General features: G+C 37.6%; 1 protein-coding gene across 2 annotated transcripts in view; it reads right to left on the reverse strand.

Moving 5' to 3' along the window:
- Window positions 1-27,656, reverse strand: part of PSMG2 (proteasome assembly chaperone 2) — a 40,866-nt gene that overhangs the window by 10,322 nt on the left and 2,888 nt on the right. Inside the window, exons 2-7 of one of the 2 annotated variants that reach the window (XM_045849987.1) lie at window positions 27,060-27,231; window positions 21,267-21,325; window positions 12,659-12,777; window positions 11,324-11,497; window positions 6,800-6,920; window positions 5,057-5,365 (exon numbers count right to left, since the gene is read on the reverse strand). In XM_045849987.1, the coding sequence (XP_045705943.1) occupies window positions 5,267-5,365; window positions 6,800-6,920; window positions 11,324-11,497; window positions 12,659-12,777; window positions 21,267-21,325; window positions 27,060-27,231 (744 nt within the window). In that variant the 3' untranslated portion in view covers window positions 5,057-5,266. Of the gene's footprint in view, window positions 1-5,056; window positions 5,366-6,799; window positions 6,921-11,323; window positions 11,498-12,658; window positions 12,778-21,266; window positions 21,326-27,059; window positions 27,232-27,656 lie in introns of those variants that run through there. The other variant, XM_045849988.1, reaches the window with a different exon arrangement.

Here is a 27,656-nt window from a genome sequence, read left to right on the forward strand (position 1 = left end):
GGGAAGGAGAATGAGAGGGAGAGAAACATCAGTGTGTGGTTGCCTCTCATGCAGCCTCTACTGAGGATCTGGTCCGCAACCCAGGCATGTGCCCTGACTGGGAATTGAACCAGCAACCCTTCTGTTCATAGGCCTGCACTCAATTCACTGAACTACACCAGCCAGGGCCCTTTGCTCATTTTTAAAATAGTTAATTTGTTTTTTTATACTGATTTGTAGGAACTCATTGTACATTCTAGGTATTAATCTCTTATTTTATATATGGTTTGCAAATATTTTCTATTTCATGATTTGCCTTTTTACTGTTTTTAATTAAATCATTTTTATCGTTATTCTATTACAGTGTCCCAATTTTTTCCCCTTTGCCCTCCTCTACCCATCCCATGCCCCACTTCCACAATCAATTCCCACACTGTTGTCTACGTCTGTGGGTCATTCATCCATTATCCTCCTCCCCTCTGGTCACTTTCAATTTGTTTCATGTTTCCATGCCTGTGTTTCTGTTTTGTTCATTGCTTTATTTTGTTCATTAGATTCCTTTTATAGGTGAGATCAGTGTTGGCAACAATGTGGTGAAAAGGGAACCCTTATGCACTGTTGGTGGGCTTGTGAAATGATGCAGCCACTATGGAGAAGATTAAGAAGGTTCTTCAAAATATTAAAATTGTAACTACTTCATGATGTATTTATCCAAAGAAATAAAAAATATGCACCCCTATATTCATTACAGTGTTATTTACAATAGCCAAGATATGGAAGCAAACTGTCTATCAATATACTACTATATAAGGAAGATGTAGGTCAAGTACACAATGGAGTATTACTTGGCCATAAAGAGAATGAAATCTTTACATTTGCAACAACGTGGAGGAAACCAGAGGGTATTACGCTAAGTGGAATAAGTCAGAGAAAGACAAATACCATATAACAGGGGTGTCAAACTCATTTTCACCGGGGGCCACATCAGCCTTGCAGTTGCCCTCAAAGGGCCAAAATAATTTTAGAACTGTATAAATGTAACTACTCCTTAACTGTTAAGGAGTTGAAATTACATTCAGCCCTTTGAAGCCAACCACAAGGCTGATGTGGCCCCCAGTGAAAATAAGTTTGACACCCTTGCCATATAATCTCACTTATATGTGGAATCTTAAAAACAAGTGAGCAAAACAGAAATAGATTCATTGATAACAGAGAACTAATTGATGTTTGCCAGATGGGTTGGAGGTTGGGGACTAAGTGAAAAAAATGAAGGGATTAAGGACAAATTGGCAGTTATGAAATAGTCAGGGGGATGTGAAGTATAGCACGGGAAATATAGTAAAAAATATTATCATCACTATGTATGGTTCCAGGTGGGTACTAGATTTACTACAGGAATCACTTTGTAAAATTATATAAATGTTAACCACTATTCTATATACCTGAAACTAATTTTGAGTTTTGAGTATCAACTGTAATTGAAAAAAGTTTAATTTTTAGAGAAAAAAACCCCTAAGCACCTCCCAAATGCCCCACCTCCTAATACCATTACTTTGGGGGTTAGGATTTCAACATATAAATCTGGGGGAATACACACACATTATAACACTATTGCCATTTGGTTGTTTTTTGTTTGCCTTTGTTTTTTTCTTCTCTTTTCCACTTGCTGCCTTTCTTTATGTTTTATTGATTTGTTGTGTGTGTGTTCACATGCTTTGATTTTTGCCCTCATTTTCTTTTATCTTCTACAGGTGTTTATCTTGTGGCTACTGTGGGGCTTACCAGACATCTCATAGTCATAATCTATTTCATGCCAGTAGCAGCTTCAATCATGTAGGAAACTCTACATCTCTCCACCCCTTTATGTTGATTCACAAATTACTTCCTTATATATTATCCATTAAAGTTGTCTTTGGTTATTTTTCTTTTAAATTTTATACCGAATTAAAACTGATTTACACAACATTATAGCACTACAGGATCCTGTATTTGCCTCTTTACCAGAGAGCTTTTTATTTCTGCATGCTTTCATGTTGCTAAAATTTTTTTTTCAATTAAAAGGACTCCTTTAACACTTCTTGTAAGGCACATCTAATGGTGATGAATTTCTTCAGCTTTTGTTCATCTGGAAAATTCTTTTACTTCTTCATTTGTGAATTATAGTTTTGCTGGATAGTATTAATTTCCAGGTATTTTTTTTCTCTTAGCAATTTGAATGTATTATTCCACTCCCTTCTAGCCTCTAAGGCAGGGGTGTCCAAACTGTGGCCTAGCCTGCATGTGGCCCAGGGTGGCTATAAATGCAGCCCAACACAAAATCATAAATTTACTTAAAACATTGAAATTATTTTGTGATTACATGTTGCAGTGTCACGTAAAATAAGTGTACGTATGCTCTTCTTCTTCCAGTGTGGGCCAGATATGCCAAAAGGTCACAGACACCCCTGCTATAAGGTTTTTGCCGATTATCTTAATGGGAGCTCACCTGTATGTGATAAATCACTTTTATTACTTTAAGATCCTCTTTGTCTTTCACTTTAGACAATTTTTTTATTATAAGGTGTTCTGAGTGTGAGGCTGTGCAAATTCATTCTACTTGGAATCCTTTGAGCTTCTCAAATTTAGATGTCCATTTCCTTTCTCAGATTAAGGATGTTTTTAAAAAGCCCTTATTTTTTCCAATAAGTTGTGCTTTTTCTTCCCCTTTTCCTTCTGGGACTGTCATAATGCATAAATTGGTACATTTTATGCTGTTTCATAGGGTTCCTTAGGCTTTCTTCATTTTTCTTTTTTTATTCCTTTGACTTGATAATTTCAATAATCAGAATTGTTGATTCTTTCGTTTGTTTAAATCTGTTAATCCCCCAAATTTAAAATTATTATTGTATTCTCTTACTTTACTTTATTCAATTTTTTCCCATAACCATTTAGTCCCCTCATAGCCCCCTCCCCCCAGCCAGTTATTGCATTCTTTAGCTTAAGACTTTCTGTATGGTATTTTTATAGTTTCTCTTTGTTGATATTTTGTTTATGCATTATTGTCCTAATTTCACTTAATTGTGCTCCCTTGTAAATCATTGTGCTTCTTTAAGACAATTAAATTCTTTGTAATGTTATTCACAGATCTCCATTTCCTTGGGATTCATTTCTGGAGTTATTTTGTTCCTTTAATTGAGCTGCTTCTGTCTTTCCTTCTGCCTTGATTGTTTTGCTTCACCAATCAGCCTAGTTAGATTCTGGGGTTCCCTGAAGCTCTTTGCAGAATGCAATTTCTCTGGGCTCATGTATATTTCTCAATTAGAGGGGTCTGAAGATTTCTTTATCAGGAGCTCATAATCTCTTGCTCCCTGTGCAGTCTGTGACACTGCTGGTTCTCCAGTGCTGCAGCAGCAAGGTGCTACTCTCTTGTTCTCAGTGATTTCCAGGCACGCAAAATATGCCAGGTTCCCCATCCCCAAGTCAGATGAGACAGACATCAGTACTTTGACTAAAGCTCTGAAAAGCTGAAATGTTGGACCCACATTTTATCCTTCTCTTTCCCTGATGTTGGAGCTCCAAGTGGGTGACTTCCCGACTGCGCAGAGCTGTGCTGGCCTGCGGCACTGCAGGCTCTCTAGGGCTGTAGAAAGACATTCCCACTCTCCCTTGCTTTCAGTGGCCGTCAGATATCTAATATATGTCAATTTTGTGAGCATTGATTCAAGTCAACGCTCAAGTGAAGCTTCAAGTCAGTGAAGACAGGAACTAGTATCTCCCCAGCAGCCTCCTAAAAAGCTGGAATATTAATGCACACCTCAATCTTTGTTCCCTGCCACCTCAAGCCATAAGCTGATGGTTTTTGCCTAATCATGTTCATTTGTCTGCTTAGGGGAGGGGCAATTCTGAGTAAAATGAAACAACTGTTCTTATCCACTCCAATGGAGCTATTTTCTACTCTGTGCTCTCCTGTGGTAGTACAACTTTTAAACTGGTTTCTGGACTTCTCATAAAGGTATTTTGGTTGAAATTTTTTTTTAATTTTTAAAATATTTATTGATTTTAGCGTGAGAAACAAACATTTTGTTCCAATAACTTTTGCATTCATTGGTTGCTTTTTGTATGTGCTCTGACCGGGGATTGAATCGGTGTCCTTGGCATATCACCATGGTCAGGCTCTAACTAACTGAGCCACCCTACCAGGGTGGTCCATATACTACTGATAAGTTGGTATATCTATGGGGAATGAGGGCTGGGACTTCCTATCCCACCATCTGAGTGCCATCAACTCACTTTAATATTTTAACCACAAGAGAAACAGAAACAGGCTATGGAACATAGAATAATTTATGTATCACAAATAAATGACTTATGAAGTACTACAAAATAGGGTTGTACCCTATTAATATTATACTGTATTTTTCAGACTATAAGACACACACCCCCAAAATTGGGAGGAAAAGGGTGATGCATCTTATAGTCCAAATGTAGCTTACCTGGCTCACTGTGGGTGGGGAGGGCGGGGGTGGCAGTGGAGCAGAGGTCACAGGAGGCAGGAGCAGGGTTGCCGCTGCATTTTCCTCTCAAATCAGGGGAGGGCGGGGGAGCGAAGTGCATCTTACAGTCCAAAAAATATGGTAAGCCCTTGTTTTACAGATGCAGAGTTAACACAGCCAAATAGCAGATGTTTAAGATCATGTGTAAAAAAACTGACTGCTATGCAGTAGGGCACTCAAAACGGAAAACTATTTTATTTCTTTATTAAATTCCTTTGAGATGGGAAAATTATTCTAGATTATTGTGTCGCACCCATCACACAAGGTTCCTTATAAGTAAAGAGGGAGAAAAGGGCCATGAGCCAGAAGAACAGCTTCTAACAGCTGGAAAGGGGTAGGAAACTGATTCTCTGGTCTCCAGAGCAGAGACCTGTTAACACTTTGAGTACAGTGAGATCTATTTTTGGACTCCTGACTTCCAGAACTATAAGGTAATAAATTTGTATTGTTTTTAAGCCACTTCAGTTTGTAGTAATTTATCACAGCAGAAATAGGAAACTAATATAGAAATCTGAGTTAAAAAACTAAAAAGACATTTCACAGAATTACTTAGGAAATATTTTATTGTACAAAATTTACATTTGTTGCATATGATGAAAACCACAGCAACAACTAGCTTTTGCTAATTCATTTTTTTCTGTGAAAAGTAAGGATTATTTTCTGATACACTAGATAATACAGCTTTTTATACAAGTTGTTTAACAGTTTTGGGGACACAGCTGTCTTAGGATATAAGGTATAAAACTAAAAACAGATCAAAAAAGCGCAGGGGGATGACCACTGCCAAAGAGTAATTTCCAAGAACTTGGCATTTTCCATGGCAAGGCAGATGCTGTGGGGTCATCACACTGTAACTAAAGAACAGAATATTTTAATCATTCACCTTTACCACCAAATCACCTTTTAACATGTAATTATTACAAAACCTTCCCTTCTCTAGTTAGTTTTTGGTTCCTTTCGGTTCTGACACATTTAGCTGGGTTTTACTGTATGAAAAAAACAAAAATAATAAATTTCTATGTCTTTTATGTCAATCTAAATTTCTTTAAGTTTCAATCATAAAGATATGCCAGAAAGTCTGTGGATAGATTCTGTCAAGTAAATTCAAAAGGAATAGGTGGCACACAAAAAGCCCGTGGGCCAAATACGGCCCTCCACCTTGTTTTATCTGGCCTGGCACCTTGTTTCTATCCAGCAGCAGTGCCAAGCTCCTTGCCCCCTGTTAAGGAATAGTTACATTTATACAGTCCTAAAATTACATTTGGCCCTTTGAATGCAACTGTGAGGTTGATGTGGCCCACAGTGAGAATGAGTTTGACACCCTTGGAATAGGGGTTATAAAAAAAAAAAATCAGTGCTGCATGAGTGTATCAATTTGTTCTTAGCAAAAGCATGAATAAAAAAGACAGTTACCACCCCGGCCAGGTGGCTCAGTTGGTTGAAGCATCATCCCATGCACCAAAAGGATGCAGGTTCATTTCCCACTCAGGGCGCATACCTAGGCTGCATAACTAATCCCCAGTTGAGGTGTGTATGGAAGTCAGCCAATCAATGTTTATCTCTCACATCGATATTTCTCTTTCTTCTCTCTCTCTCTCTCTCTTCCCTTTTACTTCCTCCCTTCCCCTTTTCTCTAGGATCAATAAATATATTCTAGGTGAGTATTAAAAAAAAAAAAAGACAGCCCTGGCTGGTGTGGCTCAGTGGACTGAGTGCCAGACTGCAAAGCAAAGAGTCAATGGTTGATTCACGTGCCAGGGTTGAGAGCCAGATCCCCAGAAGGGGGTGCATGAGAGGCAACCATACACCAATATTTCCAACCCTCTCTTTCTCCCTCCCTTCCCGTCTGTGTAAAAATAAATAAAATCTTTTTTTAAAAAGACAATTATTTCATAATAGAGAAATATATTAATTATAATGCATATTTAATAGCTACAGTATTGCCACATAGCACAATACCTTTTGTTTCTTTTAAAAAATTCTAATTTCCAAAGTACTTGTTTATTCTTATAAAAAGCTGTCTGGTATAAATGCAACATGAACAATGAATATAATGAAGTATTTAAGATTTTTCTTTTTTGGAAATTAACCTTAATGAAACAACTGTAGACAATAGGTTGGTTAACTGCCCCCTTTTCCTAAGTTCTGCTAAACTAAATTTTAAGTATAGATATGTTTATACTCAACATGAACTTTTACTTATTTGGTCTACTTACATAGCATATAAAATACAAGTTTATGAATACATAACTAGAAAAATCAGAGGCTTAAGCTGTAGGAAAACTTACATGTGGTTTGATTATCTGAAGCCATTCATTAAGATACTCAACAAGACCTAATGCATCTGGGATATTGTCTCCTTCTGAAACAAATTTCAGCAGAACCGCCACTGGGATTTCTTTAGAACAGCTACAACAAATTAAAAAAAAAAAAAAAAGAAAAGTATTCTCCTGATACAAGATTCTGATTCCAGAGTTGTTTTTACAGTTAGGACAATCTTCCAGGTTTTAGGCAAGGAGAAGATGCCCCATCATGAGATCACTTCTTATTCATCTCCCTTGCCCCAGATATTATTCTGTTTATAGAGACAGGACTAGAAGCCATGTAATGCCCACCCCAGGTATATGCAAATTTGTGCCTCACACCAATGCTACATGAAAAATGACCCCTGTATCCTTGGGTATAGAACATAAGGTGAGTTCTGACCTACTTCCAAAACCTACTGTACAAACAGCTATTTTCTGAAGTAACACAGCAAAGAGACTGAAAGATATACCTTATTCTAAAACAGTGAAGGAAAACCCTTACTATTACTTCTTACATTTATTGAGTGATTATTATGCGCTAAGCAATGCCTGCACATTTTACGAGTCAATCACTACAACGATCATTAAGAAAGTTATAAATTTATTTGTTTAATAAATTAATCAGTTTGGAATAATGGGAACAAGAGCAGAATACCTGGATTCATATTCTAGATCTGCCACTTAGCAGATAGTTGGGCAAGTTACTTAATCAAGGCTTTACGTATTCCTCATATGTAAAAGAGGAATCACAATAGAACAGACTCATAGGTGGTTGTGAAATTTAAAGGTCGTTGTGATGGCAAAGTGCTTAAAATAGTGCCCATAATTAATGTTAGCAATTAATTTTGAAGTAACTGAGGTTTATAGAGATTTTAATATAGTTAACATGCTCAAACTTCTTCATCTAGGAAGTGGCAGAAGTGGAACTTGAATATGGTCTTTCTGACTCCAAAACATGATTCCTGTTATACTATAGATGCCTCAAGTTAGTAAGGAGACCAATGCAAAAAGCTTCCTGTTTGCCAACAAAAGCAAAAATCATTTCTAACACCCTGAATCCAAGTACCATGAGAAAAATGACACCACAACTTGAGAGCACATGACTGACAGAGAGATACAGAAGTAAAGGTGAGTTGGGCTCCTCATCTGGATTTAAGATGTGGAGGAGACTCTTGACATGTGGGTTCAAAAGTCTCAGATGTATAGGGAGAGCCTATCATAGCATTTCAGTCTCTAAATATTATAAAGTGGAATTATCACTAATTATACCATCTCAGTACATAGTTCTAAAATATCTTAGGGACACTTTGGCTTTGTATGGAAGTACTGTGGGCTGTGATGGCTCAGAAGATTCTAGTTCCTAAATGCTCATGCTATAATAGCCTGAGAAATGGCTCATACCTAGAGAAACCTAGCCACGCTGGCTGTACCTTCACTTTAGCGACTGTGGCTTAAAAAAATGTTAGGGCATGGTCTTGAATTTACAGTGCCTCACACTACTACTTTGTAACACAAATGGCAGAGTAATAGTTTTAATACTATCCTCTCTGTTCCTCTCTGTAAAAAAAAAAAGACGGTAGAGAGTGACTAATTTTATCACTTTCTGTGACATTAAAATCTAACATGAGATATATCCATTATTAAATTTCAAAAGTACTTCTATTCCAATTAAATACAGGAGTGGGCAAAAGTAGGTTTACAGTTAGTTGCTGGTATGGAAAATAATACAATAATAAATAACAGTATAAGAATAAATTCTGCGGTTCACATACTTACAACTGTATACCTACCTTTGCCCACCCCTTGTATCTTTGCCCACCCCTTGGGATCTCAGGTCAATCACACCCCTTGGGATCTCAGGTCAATCACATCACTGCCACCATTTATTATTAGAATAATATTGTCATTTCCAGAGATCAGAATATAAATTTGTTCTGCTAATGAGAAGGCAAAATATATCACGAAATATTTAGCAAATAATCAAAATATGCACTGGGGAGAAAAGGGGATTCAAAATTGTATAAGCCACATGATTTCTTTTCAATTTCAAAAATTCTTTATTGCAATGAATGTATAATTGCATTGAACATTAAACATGGGTTTGGTTATAGACGAATAAGAGAAAATTGATTTTGGGAGAAACATCTTCAGATAAGATGAACTGTAAAGTTATAGATGTTTTACAGTATCTTGTAGATATATATATTCAACTCAACTATATTTTAAAGAAGTTGGGAAAAATATCAAAAACCTATTACTGGCAGTTATTTCTGGGTGACATAATTGAGTTTTTAAAGTGTTGTTTCTTTTGACTATTCCACATATAATGAGTATGTCTAACTTTTATAACAGTTTTTGTTAATACTGCTAACTTACAATATTTTCTGATATTGTTGCTAAGTTTATGCCTAACCAGAAGATCCCTGTCTGGCCTCAAGTTTCACCCTACATATGTGATGCTCAGAACTCAGAAAAAAAACTAAGAGAGATTCCCAACACTCTTCTTTTACATAGCTCCCACCTTTCTGGTTCTCTGCCTTGTATTTTCCAGTTGTCTCAGACTTCCAGAAGTCTGAAGTCTTATTTCCTCAACTCAGCAAGACTGCAGTGCTCCACCTGGATTCCCTCCCCCAACCTGTATGATAGTCCAGAAAGTGTCTCTAAGCAGAAAGCTGGGATAATTTAGAATCAAACCATGTATCAGTACAAAAAACCAGCAAGGCACAAAAGACGACAGTAATGGAGGAAATGAAGAACAAAAATGCTTTAGGACATACAGAAAACAAATAGCAAAATGACAGAAGTCCTTATTAGCCCTGGCTGGTGTGACTCAATCAACTGAATACTGGCCTCTGATTCACAGGGTCACCAGTTCAATTCCCAGTCAGGGCACAGGCCTGGATTACAGGCCAGGTCCCCAGTTAGAGGTGTGCAAGAGGCAACCACACATCAATGTTTCTCTCCCTCTCTGTCTCCCTCCCTTCCCCTCTCTCTAAAAATAAATTAATTTTTTAGAAGAAGTCCTTATCAGTAATCATTTTTAATGCAAATGGGTTAACTTTGGAAGGATGGATAGAAACACATGATCCAAATATATGCTGTCTAAAAGAGTTTTACTGAAGATCTAAGGACACAAAATTTGAAAGTGAAAAGATGGAAAAAGATATTCCATACAAATAGTAACCCAAGAGAACAAGATTGCTACTCTAATATCAGACAAAATAGATTTCAAGTCAAAAACTGTTATAAGAGATAAAAATACATATATTGGCAAAAGGATCAATTCATCAAGAAGATTAAACAAATGTAATTCAATGACACTAGAAATTAACAGAAGGAACACTGGAAAATTCACAAATATGTAGAAATTAAACACATTCTCAAACAACCAATGGATGAAAGAAGAAATCAGAAGGGACTTAGCTTAAGAATTCTATTACATTTGCAGAAAATAAAATCACAAGAGAACGTAGAAAATACTTAGAGATGAGTGAAAATAAAAACACACATACTAAACTTAAATATAGCCAAAGCAGTGCTAAGAGGGTAATTTGTAGCTGTAAATGCACATACTATAAAAGAAATTTCTCTAATGAATAACCTAAGTTTGCATCTTAGGAACTAGAAAAAGAAGAACAAACTAAATCCAAAGCTAGTAGGAAGAAGAAAATAATAAAGATTAGAGTGAAGATAAATAAAAGAGAGAACAGAAAAACAATAGAGAAAATTCAATAAACCAAAAGCTAGTTATTTGAAAAGATAAAAAAAATTGACAAATGTGCCCTGGTTGGTGTGTCTCAGTTGGTTGGAGCGTCATCCCATACACCTAAAGGTTGGGGGTTCGGTTCCCAGTCAGGGCACACACTTACATTGCTGTTTCAACCCCAGGATGGTATGTATAGGAAGCAACCAAGTGATGTTTCTGTATCACATTGATGTTTCTCTCTTGTTTCTCTTGCTTCCTCTCTCTCTCCCTGCTCCTCCCCACCTTGCTCTCTCTCTCTCTCGAATCAATAAACATTTGTTAAAAAAATTAACAAATGTTTAGCTAGAATAACTGAGAATGAAAGAGAGGACTCAAATTACTAAAATCAGAAAGTGAGAACATTATTGATTTTACAGAAATAGGAGTTATTAATTAGACAGATTTTCTATTTAGAATGATGACAATGTTCTGAAAGTATGAATATATTTAATACTAATTGATTGTACACTTAAAAATGGTTAATTTATGCATATTTTACCACAAATAAAAAAAAGATTATAGAGGTTGCATAGAACAAGCATCACCATTCCTAATAGCCACACACAATAGAGCACTGAATACGGCTTCTCAGGAGCCCATTCTCCTATAGCCAAATTTCAATCTTTCCTCTGATTGTAATTTTTATTTTATAAATATATTTTCAAAGTTCCAATAAGTAACCCAACACACTCTCCCAATTATCATTCTCTCATTTTAAAATAAGGCAGGGAACAAATGAACAAACAGGCTAACAAACTCACCCTTCATCATAGAGTGTTTTTGTGATACCTCCACCAGGTACACGGATACAAAACTCAGAATCACGTATTTCAGGAATGCATGGGCTTTTTTCCATTTCTTCCCAATTAAGGCTCTTTATTTTATTTTCAACACTTTTTTGCATGGAAGGTGTAAGTAGGTATCTGAAAGGTGTACTAGAAACAATTACATAATTAACTTTCTAAAAACTCACAGATATAAACATCAAGGCAAAAACCAGTTCTTTTAGCAAAAATTATCTTGTTTTCTACATATTCTACTGTGCAAGGCAAACACAAGTTTTAGCAGTCTATGGAAGAACGACACAAAAAATATTGCTCTGACTTGCTACTTACATACTTGGGAAAGACAGTAAAGAAATAGGAAAATTTAAACTAAAGCAAGGCCATAATGAAGATGAATCTATTTTCCACAGCTATGTTCCCTTCTGACTGTAATGCCAATTGTGAGATTCTTAGAAATTAGTTCCAGTTTTGAAGGCTACTCTTGGCTGATATTTTTCATCATGATTTTATAGGTGCATAAATGATAATGCAATAAAATAGATTATATTTTTATCTTTTGGATACTTTGTCATGTTTAAGAATACAGTCTGACATGCCTAGGAGTTATATTTAAAGGCAACTGGATTTCTACAAATACAAATGGTTGAACATATGGAAATATATAGAAATATCAATCCAAATCTTTCAAAAATTATCAACCAATAAACTAGGTACCCTTTCTTTTCTTTCTTTTCGTAGCTGAGCTCTGTGATGTTGTCATGCACAATATCAACAAAGAACAGTTCCAAAACCATTTCTATCTTTACACCAAAGCCTTCCTTTTGCCCCAACTATAGAACTAAGATTCTATCTAACTGTGCTCCCTCCTATCTCTTTTCTTTTACCTTCTTCTTTCTAAATTTGAGGGAGGAGCAGTAAGGATATACGTGGCTTTTAAAACTTATTTCAACTTTTAGACATTTATTTTCTTTTTTATTGAATTTATTGGGGTGAAATTGGTTAATAAAATTATATAGGATTCAAATCATCATCTATATATTATATTGTGTTAACTACCCTACGTCAAGTCTCTTTCCATCACCATTTACACCCCATTCCCTCTTCTATTTGTCCTCAACCCCCTGTCCTCTTTCCCTCTGGTAATCATCACACTGTTACCTGTATCTATTAGGATTTTTTTTTTCTTAATCCATTCACCTTTTTTCACCCAGCCCTGCAACTCCCCTCCCCTCTGATATTTTAACTTTTTAATATATAAATCATAATACTGTATAATCATAACAAAAATATTTTTTCAAAGGCAAAACATACCTGCGAAGCTGTAGATCATTACGATGATATGAATGACTGCTTGAAAGAACAATAACTTTGGCACAGTTACTACTTTTCACCCAGGAAAGCAGTTTTTCACAGAATGGCTTTGACTTATACTTTGCATACATTGAAAGAAAAAGAAAATCTAAAAGTCAGATCTTAAAGTATATTGGGAGTATTGTATATAATATTTCATCAACTTTATGTGATGACAATTTAAATATACTAAAATTGGAATTATTTTTAGATCCACTTACTGTCCTTAAAGTGAAGGTGAAAAATGAAAAGCAATGAATTATCTATATAGTTACAATTAAGAAATAAATTGTGAGAAATCTAGATTTTTTAAAAAAGTTCTATTTTGACTGACAAATTTCCTAGTATTTTAAGTGATCCATTATTACTAAAAATGACCACATGGTCATTTATGAGATGTTCCTGCTAGTTGCAACATGTGAACCTTGAATGGATCCAGAATTGAAGGATATTTTGAAGACAGGGAAATTTGAATATGTTGGATGATACTACTGAAAAATTCATTAAATGCTGATTTTCTTAGGTGTGGTAATGGTGTTGTGGTTGTGAAGAATAATGTTCTTGTTCTTGAAAGATGTGCTGAAGTATTTAGGGGTGACATATGATGTCACTAGCCTATTTTTGAATTGTTTAGCAAAAGTAAACTGTGCAGAGAGAGAGAATCAAGTAGGTATAGCAAGATGTTAAACTGCTTGGTTAATGTGGAATATAGGTTATAAAATTATGAGGAGGTCCTGGCCAGTGTGGCTCAGTTGGTTAGAGTGTCACCCTGTGTACTGAAAGGTTGTGGGTTTGATTCCTGGTCAGGGCACATACCCAGGCTATGGGTCTGATCCCCAGTGGAGGCACATAAAAGAAGGCAACCAATAGATGTTTCCTTCCCAACTCTCTCTCTCTTCCCAACCTCTCTAAAAACAATGAAAAAGGTCCTTGGGTAAGGATAAGAAGAAAAATTAAAATTATGAGGGAGAAACTCACTTTATGGAAGCTCTTTTCACAGATGGTTAATGAAATAATTATTCAATAAAATTTAAAATGCAGGTAAAAATGGCTAAATTTTAAAAATAGGAGTGTGGCATAGTGTAATGGTTAAGTGAGGCTGACTGTAGAGTCAGGTTGCCTGGTCTAGAATGCTGGCTTCACTTCCCACAGACTACATATCTCAAACTGCTTAACCTTTTGGTTTTAGTTTTCACATTTGAAAAATGAGGATAACGTTAGTACCTGCCTCATACGATTATTGTAAGGATTAAGTAGAGTGATTACAACAGTATTGGTATGAAGTATCAATGCTCAATAAATGTTTGCTACTTTGAAATCACACTTTATTTCCATATACCAAAAATTTCAATGAAAAGTATTTGAATTATCTATCTTAATTCTTGAACTTACAGATATTAGTGTGAACAAAAAAGTGAACCAAGAAGCCATGTGACAAATGTAAAAACACTAGCAACTCTTACTGCAAAATGATATTATTAACTAAACAAAGTAAAGAATGATCCTAATCTAAGTATTAACATAATCACAGCACCCTGGCTGGTGTGGCTCAGTAGATTGAGTGCCAGCCTGCAAACCAAAGGGTCACTGGTTTGATTCCTAGTCAGAGAACATGTCTGGATTACAGGCCAGGTCCACAGTAGGAGGTGAGCAGAGTCAACCATACACTAATGTTTCTCTCCCTTTCTCTCTCTCAAAAAAATAAATAAATAAAATCTTAAAAAATATATAATCATAACACTACTCATGATAGCCTGAGACTGAAAAAATACCAAATGCTCCATTAACACTACAATGACTAAATCATGATTTATTTACACAGGAGCATCCTACACAGAAGAACAAAGTTCCTCTGCCTGCAACAACATAAATGAGCCTCACAAATTGAATGCTGAGTAAAGAAAGCTAGACATAAAAAAGTACATACACACAAGAGTCCATTCATATAATGGTATAATAACTAGGATGGGGAAAGGGGGAGGGACTCTGGAATGTTGATAAATTTCTGACCTCCTAAACAGATGGTACCTTAATGCATTCAAAATTTATTGAGAGCTTCTCTATATGCAAAGCACTACTTTAGATACTGGGGATATCAGTGAATGACACGTTATCACTTCTCTCAAGGAACTGACTTTCTATTAGAAGTAGATAATAAACAGAAAATACTTCTGACTTCCATTAAGATGGAGGTGTAGGTAAAGGAGGCTCGCATCCTCTCACAACCACAACAAAATTACTGATCTGTATGGAAGTCTGGCAACTAAGGAATTAAAGAAACCTCATTCATCCACACACACAGGAGGGACGGAGGGACTGAGGGGCAGAGAATTGAAATTGGCTGGTTCCGAACCACATGTGGTGGATATAAAATGGAGGCATATGGCCAAGAGCGAGGGATCCCAGTCCACAGCCCAGGGTTCAGGTGCCAGGATGGTAAGTCCCCATAACTTCTGGCTATAAAAACCAGTAGGAGTTTGGTCAGCAGAAGAAATTGCAGGATTCTCAGACCTCTCCTCTTAAGAACCTCACACCACAGGTGGACTTACTCAGACTCATTCCCTCTGGGCTCCAGCAATGGATCAGCAGCTTGAAGGGCACCAGTGGCATACTGGGAGTAACTGAAGTGTCTGGCACCATGGGAGGAACTGGGGGACAGCTTTCTCCTACACAGAACTGCAGACAGCAGACACTGTACCTTTGTTGAGCTCTCCCCTCCACAGAGCCGCAGTGCAGCTACACCGTATCTGAATCTCCATCAACCTGGCTGACTTGGGAAGTCTTGCCCTGCCCCATCCCACTTATGGCCCACCCAGGTAACTCTCCTACCCTGGTTACAATAGCTTTTGCATATGAAGAGCTGGGCTAGGCACAGGTTTCAGACCTTCCTTTATCCCCTCAAACAAGCAACAGCTGAGCCCAGCCCCCATACCTCCTCTTGTTGAGTGGCCCCAGGACCCCCACTTGCAGCAGCCATCTGCAGATCACTTCAGAACTTATGCCTAGGGGCCACTGACAGAATGCAGTTGGAGCCTGACCTTGGCCTGCACTACGAGGAGAAACCCCAGAGCCAGTGCACCCAGTGGACAGTTACAGAGCACAAAGGAACACAACCTAACTACCTCCAAAAGTCACAGAGGGAGGTGGCTGACGGCCAGGGGTCACAGCCAGTCCTACCAGCTATCTGAACTGGGTAAATCCCTCTCACTGACTTGCCAACAGTAATCAAGACTCATCTACAAGAGGAGGGAATACTTGGACCACACAGAGGAAGCACCTTGAGTACGCAGCTTGGAAGATACAGGACGCTGTGCCACTGGACCCTACAGGACACCTACTACATTAGGCCATGCTACTAAGACACGGAGTCAAAGCAGCTCTACCTAATACATAGAAACAAACACAGGGAGGCTGCCAAAATGAGACAAAGAAATATGGCCCAAATGAAAGGACAGAACAAAACTCCACAAAAAGAACTAAACAAAATGGAGATAAGCAATCTATCAGATACTGAGTTCACACTGGTTATAAGGATGCTCAAGGGACACAGTGGATACACTTCAACAGTATAAAAAAGATCCAGGTAGAAATAAAGAATACACTAACTGAAATAAAGAACAACTTACAGGGCGTCAACAGTTGAGTGGATGAAGCCAACAATCAAATCAATGACATGAGGGAAAAATCCAGGCCAAGATGGAGATGTAGGTAGACACACTGTGCCTCCGTGCACAACCAAAATAAGGACAACAAAAATTTAGAAACAAAAAAACCACCAGTACTGACAGAAAATTGAACTGCATGGAAGTCCCACAACCAAGGAGTTAAAATAGGCACATTCATCCAGACGGGTGGGAGGGGTGGAGTTGGGCCACGGGGAGGAGAGGGGTCGTGGCAAAAAAAGCAGTGGCTGGTGGACCCTGGGCACAGGGTAGCAGCAGGCGAACCCAGTGAGGCAGCGGATTGTGGACGGGCGCAGCACGCAAGGTGGCTGATGACAGACCAGGCGGTCCAACATTCACACACAGAAAAACCAGGCAAAACTGGGTAGCAAGACAGACTGAGCAACCCAGGGCTCCATTGCTGGGAAATAAAGCCTCAAACCACTGACTGAAAACACCTGTGGAGGATGAGGTGCTGGGAGAAACTCCCAGCCTCACAGGAGAGTTCGTTGGAGAGACCCACAGGTTCCTAGAATGTACACAAGCCTACCCACATGGGAATCAGCACCAGAAGGGCCCAGTTTGCTTAGCGGAAGCAGCAGAAGGGACTGAAATCCAGCAGAGAGTAGAGCAAGTGCCATTGCTCCCTCTTGACACCTCCCCCACAAACAGCATCACACCCAAGGCTCTGCCCTTCACTATGAAACAGGCGTGCCAAGACAAAAAGGCCCAAATGAAAGAACAAATCAAAGCCCCAGAACAAATACAACTAAGAGACGAAGAGACAGCCAGCCTATCAGATGCACAGTTCAAAGCACTGGTGATCAGGATGCTCACAGAATTGGTTGAATTTGGTCACAAATTAGATGAAAAAATGAAGGATATGCTAAGTGAAATAAAGGAAAATGCACAGGGAACCAATAGTGATGGGAAGAAAACTGGGACTCAAATCAATGAAGTGAACCAGAAGGAAAAAAGAAACATCCAATCAGAAAAGAATGAAGAAACAAGAATTCAAAGAAATGAGGCTTAGGAACTTCCAGGACATCTCTGAACATTCCAACATCTGAATTATAAGTGTACCAGAAGGGGAATAGGAAGAGCAACAAGTGGAAAAGTTATTTGAACAAATAACGAAGGAGAACTTCCCCATTCTGGCAAAGGAAATAGATTTCCAGGAAGTCCAGGAAGCTCAGAGAGTCCCAAAGAAGTTGGACCCAAGGAGGAACACACCAAGGCACATCATAAGTGCCCAAGACTACCCAAGATTAAAATGAAGGAGAGAATTCTAGAAGCAGCAAGAGATAAGGAGGCAGTTTCCTACAAAGGAGTTCCCATCAGACTGTCAGCTGATTTCTCAAAAGAGACCAGTCTTTACAGGCTGGAAAGAAGTATTTCAAGTCATGAAAGGCAAGGACCTACATCCCAGATTGCTCTATCCAGCAAAGCTTTTGTTTGGAACGGAAGGGCAGATAAAGTGCTTCTCAGATAAGGTCAAATTAAAGGAGTTCATCATCACCAAGCCCTTATTTTATGAAATGTTATAGGGACTTATCTAAGCAAAAGAAGATAAAAAACATGTATAGTAAAATGACAGCAAACTCACAATTATTAACAACCACACCTAAAACAAAAACAAACTAAGCAAACAGCTACAACAGGAACAGAACCACAGACATAAAGATCACATGGAGGGTTAGCAAAAGGGGAGTGGGAGGAGGAGAGAGGGGGGAAAAGGTACAGAGAATAAGTAGCATAGATGGTAGGTAGAAAATAGACAGGGGGAGGGTAAGAATAGTATGGGAAATGTAGACGCTAAAGAACTTATAAGTATGACACATGAACATGAACTAAAGGTGGGGGAATGTGGGTTGAAGAGGGTGTGCAGGGTGGAGGGGAGTGAAGGGGGGAAATGGGACAACTAGAATAGCATAATCAGTAAAATATATTTAAAAAAAAGAACATAAGGGAAAAAAAGACATCCAGTCAGAACAGCAAGAAGAAAAAAGAATAAAAAAAATCAAGGATAGTGTAAGGAGCCGCTGGGACTATTTCAAACATTCCAATATTCGCAGCATAAGGATGCCAGAAGGGGAAAAGAGCAAGAAATTAGAAACCTAGTTGAAAAAAATAATAAAAAGAAAACTTCCTAATTTGGTGAAGGAAATAAGACATACATATCCAGGAAGTACAGAGAGTCCCAGAAAAGATGGATGTAAAGAGGCCCACACCAAGACACAACATAAACGCCAAAGGTTAAAGACAAAGAGAGAATCTTAAAAGCAGCAATAGAAAAGCAGTTAGTTACCTGCAGGGGAGTTCCATAAGACTGTCAGCTGACTCCTCAAAAGAAACTGCAAACTAGGAGGAACTGGCAAGAAGTATTCAAAGCAATGAAAAACAAGGACTTACAACCTGGATTACTCTATCCAGCAAAGCTATCATTTAGAATCAGAGGGCAGATAAAGTGCTTCCCAGACAAGGTAAAGGTAAAAGAGTTCATCATCACCAAACCATTATTATATATTAAAGGGATTTATTTAAGAAAAGGAAATCAAAACTATGAGCATTAAAATGGTGATAAATGCATTATCTATCAACAATTGAATCTGAAAAACAAACTAGGGAAACAAGCAGAACTGAAACAGAATCACAGATATGGAGAACATTGGGATGGTGGCCAGTGGAGCGGGGTGTTTAGAGGAATGGGGTAAAAGGTTGAAGGGATTAAGAAGTACAAATTGGTAGGTACAGAATAGGCAGGAAGATGAGAAGAGCAAGTATAGGAAATGGAGTTGCCAAAGAATTTATAGGTATGACCCATGGACATGAACAAACGAGGGGAGATCACCAGAGGGATTAGGGGGGTACTGGAGGGAGGGGGGCAAAGAGTGAAAAACTGGGACCACTGTAATAGCATAATCAATAAAAAATACTTTAAAAAATTTGCTCTATATTAATCAACCAGTGTTTAAGAAAATTATTCTAAACAACAGTGCACATTCTCATGCCTTTTTACAACAGAATGAAATTAATTTATCATTAGTTTTGTTATTGTGAAGGGTCCAAATTTACCATATGATAAAAGGCTGATTTTCAGGGCTACTGGATGATAAGAAGTGTTTATGCTTCATTAAATACCTTCAGATTACTTCATTTATAGAGTATTTAGATTAGATTTAGTATTTAGAGTATGAGCTTTATCCTTAGGGCAATTAGGGCTATTGAAAAATTTCAAGAAGGGAAGGGAAGTGCTCATAAATGTGTTTTTAAAAGATGACTACAAGAACCATTTCATGTGTGGCAACACTGTTGGCAGAAATGTTGAGGGTCTGGAAACAGAAAGGGAAAGAAATTGTGCTGTAAAAAGACAGACTATCAGGGACATTATCATGTGCTCTCTTTTAGGTGATAAACCCAGGCATATTCTCCCTTTAAGAGTAGCTATAGAAAAAATTTATTTCTGGCCTCCATGCCAGGAAAAGCAATGCCTCTCCTCAGCTATAGATGTATGTTTGTCTCATGGGCCTGTCAATCTTATAAATAATTGCATTCTCCTCTTTGCTTTGGCCACTACGAAGCCCTATATGTGTAATAATTCTACACGCTAACTTTACTTTGATTCCATCTCAGATACGTAGTTTGATTTTGCCTAGAATTCCTTATTTATGATATCCTTTTAATTATTTGAATTTTCATAAGGAGCATCAAATTATTTTTGAAATGGAGTATGATAAAAGAATGATTTAAAAGTCTCAGCTTGAAAAATTAAAAAAATATGGATAATAAACATATATATGACACACCAAGTACTGATGAGTTGTGAACTCGCATGGGATAAGATAGAAAGGGTGATTAGGGAAGGCCTTTCTGATGAAATAACATTTAAGCAAAGACTGAAGGACGTGAGCCATTTAGGTATTAAGGGGGAAAGTACTCCAGGCAAAAAAATTGGCGTAAAGACTCTTGAGACAACAGTGAGCTTAATCTGTTTGAACAACACTGTAAGGCCAGTATGACTGAAGCAGGGTGAGCAAAAGGGGGAAACAGGAAATGAACATAGAGGAATGGCTAGAGGTTAGGTTAGGTACTGCAGCTGTCCAACAGAACTTGGCAATAACAGAAATGATCTCTATGGCAGGTGCTTGCCACATGTGGCTAGAATTATAGATTCTACATGAATTTTGTAGAATTTCAGATTCTACGATCTGAAATGTGGCTAGTATGATAGAGAAACTGAATTTTTAGTTTAATTTGCTTTTAACAAATGAGTCAAATTTAAATAGCTACATGTAGCCAGTGGCTACTGTATCAGTGCAAATGCAGGGCCCGGTAGGCTGTGGTAAGGACTGTGAACTCACTTTGAATAAGATGGGAAGCCACTAATGGATTTTTTGAAGGGAGAAATGATGTGATTTGATTTAGGTTTAAAGGATGATTGATGGTGCTATTTGCAAATAGACTATCAAGTGTTTGTGGGGAGGGGGTGGTACAAGAGTAGAATCGGGGTTAAGAGATGACAGTGTTTGGACTATAGTGGTGGCAGTTAGATGCAGAATATATTTTTATATACACACAATTTTTTATGTAGATGTCACTGGTTGAAATGTCAAACAAATGAAACAAACCTATAATATTCACATGCATAAATGTTTTCCCCAATGCTACCTGAATTGAGACTATAAATATTCAAGGTGTATGTCCCAGTTCCTTTCTATATAATCATTCAATGATGGTAGCATCTCTAAAATTTTATGAGATTTTTTTTCATTATCCAGACCTTTCTAAACTGTACATACAGTAAGAAGATCAGAAATGATTTAGACTCCAAATTCTTAGTAATACTTCATACTGTCTCATTATATTTTACTTTAATAAATTTAAAAAGGCAAATATAACATACTAACCTTAATAAAAATGGATCTTAACTGAAGAGCCACTAGCTTCTTTGAAGGCAATGAATATACTGCAAAGATGAAATCATACAATAGTTAAAATGAAGGGGTTATAGAAATAAAATTACTAACAACCTAAGTGCCCATCAGTAGACAAATGGATAAAAAAGTTGTAGTACATATATACGATGGAATATTACTTGGCCATAAAAAATGAATGAAATTTTACCATTTGCGACGACATGGATGAACCTACAGATTATAAGTGAAATAAGTCAGACACAGAAAGATAAATACTGTATTTCACTTATAAATAGATTTTAAAGAGCAAAATAAACTAGAAACAGACTCATAGGCAAAGAGAACAGACTGATGGTTGCCAGAGGGGAGAGGGTTGGGGGACTAGGTAAAAAAAGTGAAGAGATTAAGAACTACAAATTGGTAGTCACAAAACAGTCCCAGGGATGTAAACAGCATAGGGAATACAGTCAATAATATTATAGTAACTATGTATAGTGCCAAGTAGGTACTGGAAATACTGGGGGAAACACTTTGTAAAGTATATGATTAACCACTATGCTGTTTATCTGAAAGTACTAGAAAATAATATTGAATGTAAACTGTAACTGAAAAAAAATTAAATTATAGTAACTTTTGTGTCTAAATACTTTCAATAATTAAAATATAGAAGATGTGTGCTACATCATTTGGTTAAAGCAAAGCATTTTAGAAGTACCTTAAAAGGTATTTTTAGGCTTTATTCTATAGAACACATTCACTTCTAAAAAATTAACTGTAAGAAAATATCAAAAATTATTTTTCTTTTGACTTTGATTATAAGATCAAGGAAGTATTCCCTCAGAAATTTATAGTATTATCACAAATAAAATAATTCTTAAGAATGTTTTCAGTTTCTGCTACTCTCCCTTCTAGAGAACAGCAACACTCACCGGGGTTAACAGAATAAAATGAAGGAGAATGTTAACCATATAGTAAAGTTCCTGGAGTTAAGTACATTTGAGTTTTTGAAAGACCTGATGCAACACGCAAAAAATTCTGAGTCAGTGTGTGTGCTTTTCTGGAAAAAGGATCCATAACTTCCATCAGAATCTACAAAAGACCCACTTTATTAATGCCTAAAATATTCATGTCGACTTCATCTCCAGTAATGAAAACCTCTGATATTGGAGAAAACAAAAAAACAAAAAACCTCTGATATTAACCAAAGACAAAATACAGAGTTTCTAAGGACACATGATTAGGTCACTGTGCTAAGGGGTAAGCTTTCACTTACTATAAAAAGGATTATTAACAACCCTAGCCTTGGGCAAATCCTTTGGCAGATCATGTCTCTTCTGTTACAGGTCTTTTGGGGACTGTCTCATTGGACTGGTGTGGTATGTGGTGTGATTGGGGACTTGTAGCAAAAGTCTAGGAACCATTAGGAATGTTCAGAGCAAAGGCAGCTAAAGCAGGAAATTTAGGAATTAGGGAAAAGGGCATAAATTTAGGAAAAAGGGACTAACGCCTAGGACACTCAGGCCTGTAATTCATCTCTGACATACACATATAACTGCAATGCAACAGACCTACTGGGAAGAGGATGTATCTGTAGAAAGTGCGCAGGCTAGGCTTTAAGATTTAAGTTATGCTACCCTCCATACAACAGTACTTATGTTCTCCATTAGTTTATTACCCAATTCTTTTTTGTTAAGATCCTGTTTTCTTTTTTTCCCGTTTTCCTTCTGATACAATAGGAAAACAACATCGTCTTTAATGTATTCTGTAAAAAATTATTTAGCTTTTATCTGATCAAGCTTTAGACCTAATTTCAGTAACAGAAAATACAAAGACTAGAGGAACAAGGCAAATGACACCACGAGGAGTAATAAGACAAATGTAGGTGGGACATTCTATAGCAGCAGTCCCCAATCTTTTTGGCACCAGGGACCAGTTTCATGGAAGACAATTTTTCCATGGACCGGGGTGGGAGACAGGAGGCAGAGCTCAGGTGGTAATGCCAGCAGCATCAGGAGGAGGTAGGCTGGGGACCCCTGTTCTATAAGACAGTGGGTCCAATTTTCCTTCAGTAAATCTGTTTCATAAAGAAGGAAAAAGAGACCACTATTGAGTAAAAGATTTCAAAGACACAACAATCAGATGCACTTTGGGTCCAGGTTTGGGCAAATTATCTTTAAAGAACATTGTGGGGTAAAACTGGGCCAATTTGAATATGGATAGGGTATAGAAAGTTATTAAAAAACTGCCATGGCTCATTTTGTTAAATGTGATGGTATTTTAGCTATGTAAGAAAATGTCCTTAAAAGACAAGAGATGCATATTTGGGAGTGAAATGTCATGATGTCTATAATTTATTTCAAAATACTTCATCTTAAATAAAATAAAGTGGATTAAAAAACTGTATCCAATTGACATGCTGCAAATTTGTGTCAGTGGAAAACCAGTGGATCCTTCACTCTAATGCACTAGAGTGAAGGTCCATTAGCAGGGTGGTATGGTGCTTAAGATCTAGGTCTCAGGAGCCAGAGTACCTTAATTAGAGGCTCAGTTACATCAATTATTAATCATGTGACCCTAACTTCTCTGTGCAATGGTTTCCTCATCTATAAAACTACCTGTGGAGTATGTGTGATGATTAAATGAGTTAACACATTTAAATGTACAGAGTGTTCAGCTTATAGATAATAATAAATGATAATTATTGTCATTAGAAGTAGAGAAATTCTAGTTCTAACATAATAGTCCTTTATCCTTTAATCCTGCTGAAGTTGTGGCTGATCTGATACAAACTTTTTTCTTAAATATTGTTATATATATCAGTGCAAAGGTTCAAAGTCATAACTAGTTTGAACATTATGACTTAACATTAGTCATGTAAAGAACCATGCACCCGATATATGTAACAATATTTAAGAAAAGAGTTTGTATCTCTCAGATCAGTGGCGATCTCCAATGGGTTAAGGCAATAACTGAAATTCCATCTTGTATTAACAAAACCATTTTTCCTACAGGAATCTCAATATTAAAATTATTTTTTAAATGTATTTTATTGATTATGCTATTACAATTGTTCCATTCCCTACCCCTCTTATTCCCCTCCACCCTGCACACCACCCCCAACCCACATTCCCCTGCTTTAGTTCAAGTCCATGGATTGTACATATAAATTCTTTGGCTTCTACATTTCTATACTATTCTTACCCGCCCCACCAACTATTTTCTACATACCACTTATGCTACTTATTCTACCTTTTCTCCCCTCCCCATTCCACTACCCCTGCCAATTACCTTCCATGTGATCTCTTTTTGTGTTCTGTTCCAGTTCTAGTTGTTTGCTTAATTTGTTTTTATTTAAGGTTCAGTTAATGTGTTTGTTGTCATTTTACTATTCATATTTTTTATCTTCTTTTTCTTAGATAACTCCCTTTAACATTTCATGTAAGGGCTTGGTGATGATGAAGTTCTTTAACTTGACCTTATCTGGGAAGCACTTTATCTGCCCTTCCATTCCAAATGATAGTTTTGCTGGACAGAGTCATCTTGGATTTAGGTCCTTGCCTTTCATGACTTAAAACTCTTCTTCCCAGCCCCTCCTTGCCTGCAAAGTTTCTTTTGAGAAATCAGCTGTCTTATGAAAACTCCTATGTAGGTATCTGTCTCCTTTTCTCTTGCTGCTTTTAAGATTCTCTCCTTAACTTTAATCTTGGGTAACTTGATGATGATGTGCCTTGGTTTGTTCCTCTTTGGATCCAACTTCTTTGGGACTCTCTGAGCTTCCTGGGTTTCCTGAGAGTCTATTTCCTTTGCCAGATTGGGGAAGTTCTCCTTCATTATTTTTTTCAAGTAAGTTTTCAGTTTCTTGCTCTTCCTCTTCTCTTTCTGGCACCCCTATGATTTGGATGTTGGAACGTTTAAAATATGTTCTGGAGGTTCCTAAGCCTATCCTCATTTTTTTGAATTCTTGTTTCTTCATTCTGTTCTGGTTGAATGTTTCTTTATTCCTTCTGCTCCATGCCATTGATTTGAGTCCTGGTTTCCTTCCCATTACTGTTGGTTCCCTGTATATTTTGTTTTATTTCACTTTGGGTAGCCTTCATTTGTTCCTTCATTTTGCAACTGAGCTCAATCAGTTCTGTGAGCATCCTGACTACCAGTGTTTTAAACTGTTTATCTGACTGGTTGGCTATCTCTTCGCCACTTAGTTGTTTTTCTGGAGTTTTGATCTGTTCTTTCATTTAGGCCATTTTTTTTCTCTTGGCATTCCTGTTACAAAGTAAGGGGGCGGAACCTTAGGTATTCACCAGGGCGGGGCAACACACATCGTTGCCTTGTGACAATATAAGTGGGGAGGGGGGGTCTGAGAGGGTACAGTGCTGTTTGCTCAGCTCTCTGCCAGTTTTCAGTCACTTCCGCTGCTACCCACAATCAAATTGGGCCCTTCTGATGCTTTCAGGGTGGGTGGGTTTGTGTATGTTCTAGGTCCCTGTGGGTCTTTCCAACAAACTCCCCTGTGAGTCTGGGAGTTTCTCCCGCCGCTGCCTCAACCCCCACAAGTGTTTTTAGTCAGAAGCTCTGAAGCTTTATTTCCCAGTACTAGAACCTTGGGTTGCGCAGTCTGTCTCGGTTCCCAGTTGTTCCTCCCAGCTTATCTGCACGCAAATGTGGGACTGCCCAGTCTACAAGCCGCTGCTTTGCTGGGTCTACCAGCCAGCCGCCTTGTCTCAAGTCCTCTCCGCCTGGCTGCTCATCTTTGCCCTTCCTATCAGCCTGGATGAATGTTTCTTCTTTAACTTCTTGGTTGTCAGACTTCCATACAATTCGATTTTCTTTCAATTCTGGTTGTTTTTTGTTTTTAAATTTGTTGTTGTCCTTCTTTTGGTTGTGCGAGGAGGCACAGTGTATCTATCTATGCGTCCATCTTGGCTGGAAGTCCTAAAATTATTTCTTGCAAGTGTGTTTCATTATCATAAGCTGATGAGATGGTTAATAAGACTGACCAAAAAAAAAAAGCTTCATTTGTCTTTCAATCCACCAATGGTCTCCCACGGTCCTCTATCACCTCTTGACTTTGACCGCAAAATGGTCAAAGAGGACTGAGAGGCCAAAGAAAAGATACCCATCAACTGAAACAACTGGATGCTCCTGTGCTTCAGGATCAATAGCTTTTCTGTTACTCAGTGAAGTACCACATTATAAACAAACAGTGGCCAGTGCAATATAAACTGTGTTCCCTGATTAAATCTGATGCTCCAATGAGAAATTATGGAGATTTTGTGGTAGGGGAAAGGCCTATACCTACTAGCAGCATTAGGCAACTCAAGCTCTCTGAGCCTTATTGACATCATATTATTATGGATTCTATAATAATATGAGAGGATGACTGAGGGTTAGATGAGGTAGTACATAGTAAACACACAAGACTGAGCTCAGTGGAATTCTCTTTTCTCCTTTGCTGGTCTTATTGATGCTTACATGTGCCAGTTAGAACAGAAAATAAAACTGAGAATAAAAGGGAAAAGAAAACCCCAAGTTAAAAAAATATGAATCTCAAATTCTAATCAACAACACAAGTACAATCACATCTCTCACAGGAGTTGCCATTTAAAAAAAGCTAAGAACTAACACCAGGATATAAGAGAACTAGGATAATGTGACTAGGTCATCAATTCTGCACAAAGCTGGCACCAAGCAAATGTTTACAACAAAACAGTGTCTCACAGAATCTACTTTTAATTTAAAACAATTCTATCTTATAGTAGAATAAAATATGCCAGTCTTACATACCTTCAGCATTTATACTGAGTTCTGTTGAATTTTCTTCTGATGTTGCATATGGATTGTTTCCAACCATTGGCACAAGACAATCGGTATAGAAGTAACCAATCTTAGACATATTCAGTGTAGAAATAATTAGATCTATTGCAAGCTGGCCAACATTTCCAACGGATACTGCTGGCTGAAATCATTAAAAAATATTCATTAAAGCACCAAGGTTAGCAACACTTTTAAAAAATATTTTAAAAGTTCATTTTAGAGAGAGGAAAGGAGGGGGAGAGGGAGGGAAGGAGGTAGAGAGGGGAAGGGAGGGAGGGAAGGAGGTGGAAGGGTGGGAGGGAGAGAGAGAAAGAAACACTGATTTTTGTTTTTCCACTTTTCTATACATTCTTTGGTTGGTCTTGTGTGCGCCCTAATCAAGGTCAAACACGTAACCTTGGCATATCAGGAGGAGACTAACCAATTAAGTAACTCAGCCAGGGCCTATTAGCAGCACTTTTAGAAGTCTAGACAGAAGACAATCACAGCACTAGTATTGAATATTTAGGCTCAGATGTATCATAGCTACATATTCTTTCCTTAATTGCAAATGAGGTGTCAGCAGGG

Source organism: Phyllostomus hastatus, unplaced genomic scaffold (assembly GCF_019186645.2).
Source record: "Phyllostomus hastatus isolate PE091 unplaced genomic scaffold, TTU_PhHast_1.1 phas_contig_80, whole genome shotgun sequence".
Lineage (NCBI taxonomy): Eukaryota > Metazoa > Chordata > Mammalia > Chiroptera > Phyllostomidae > Phyllostomus > Phyllostomus hastatus.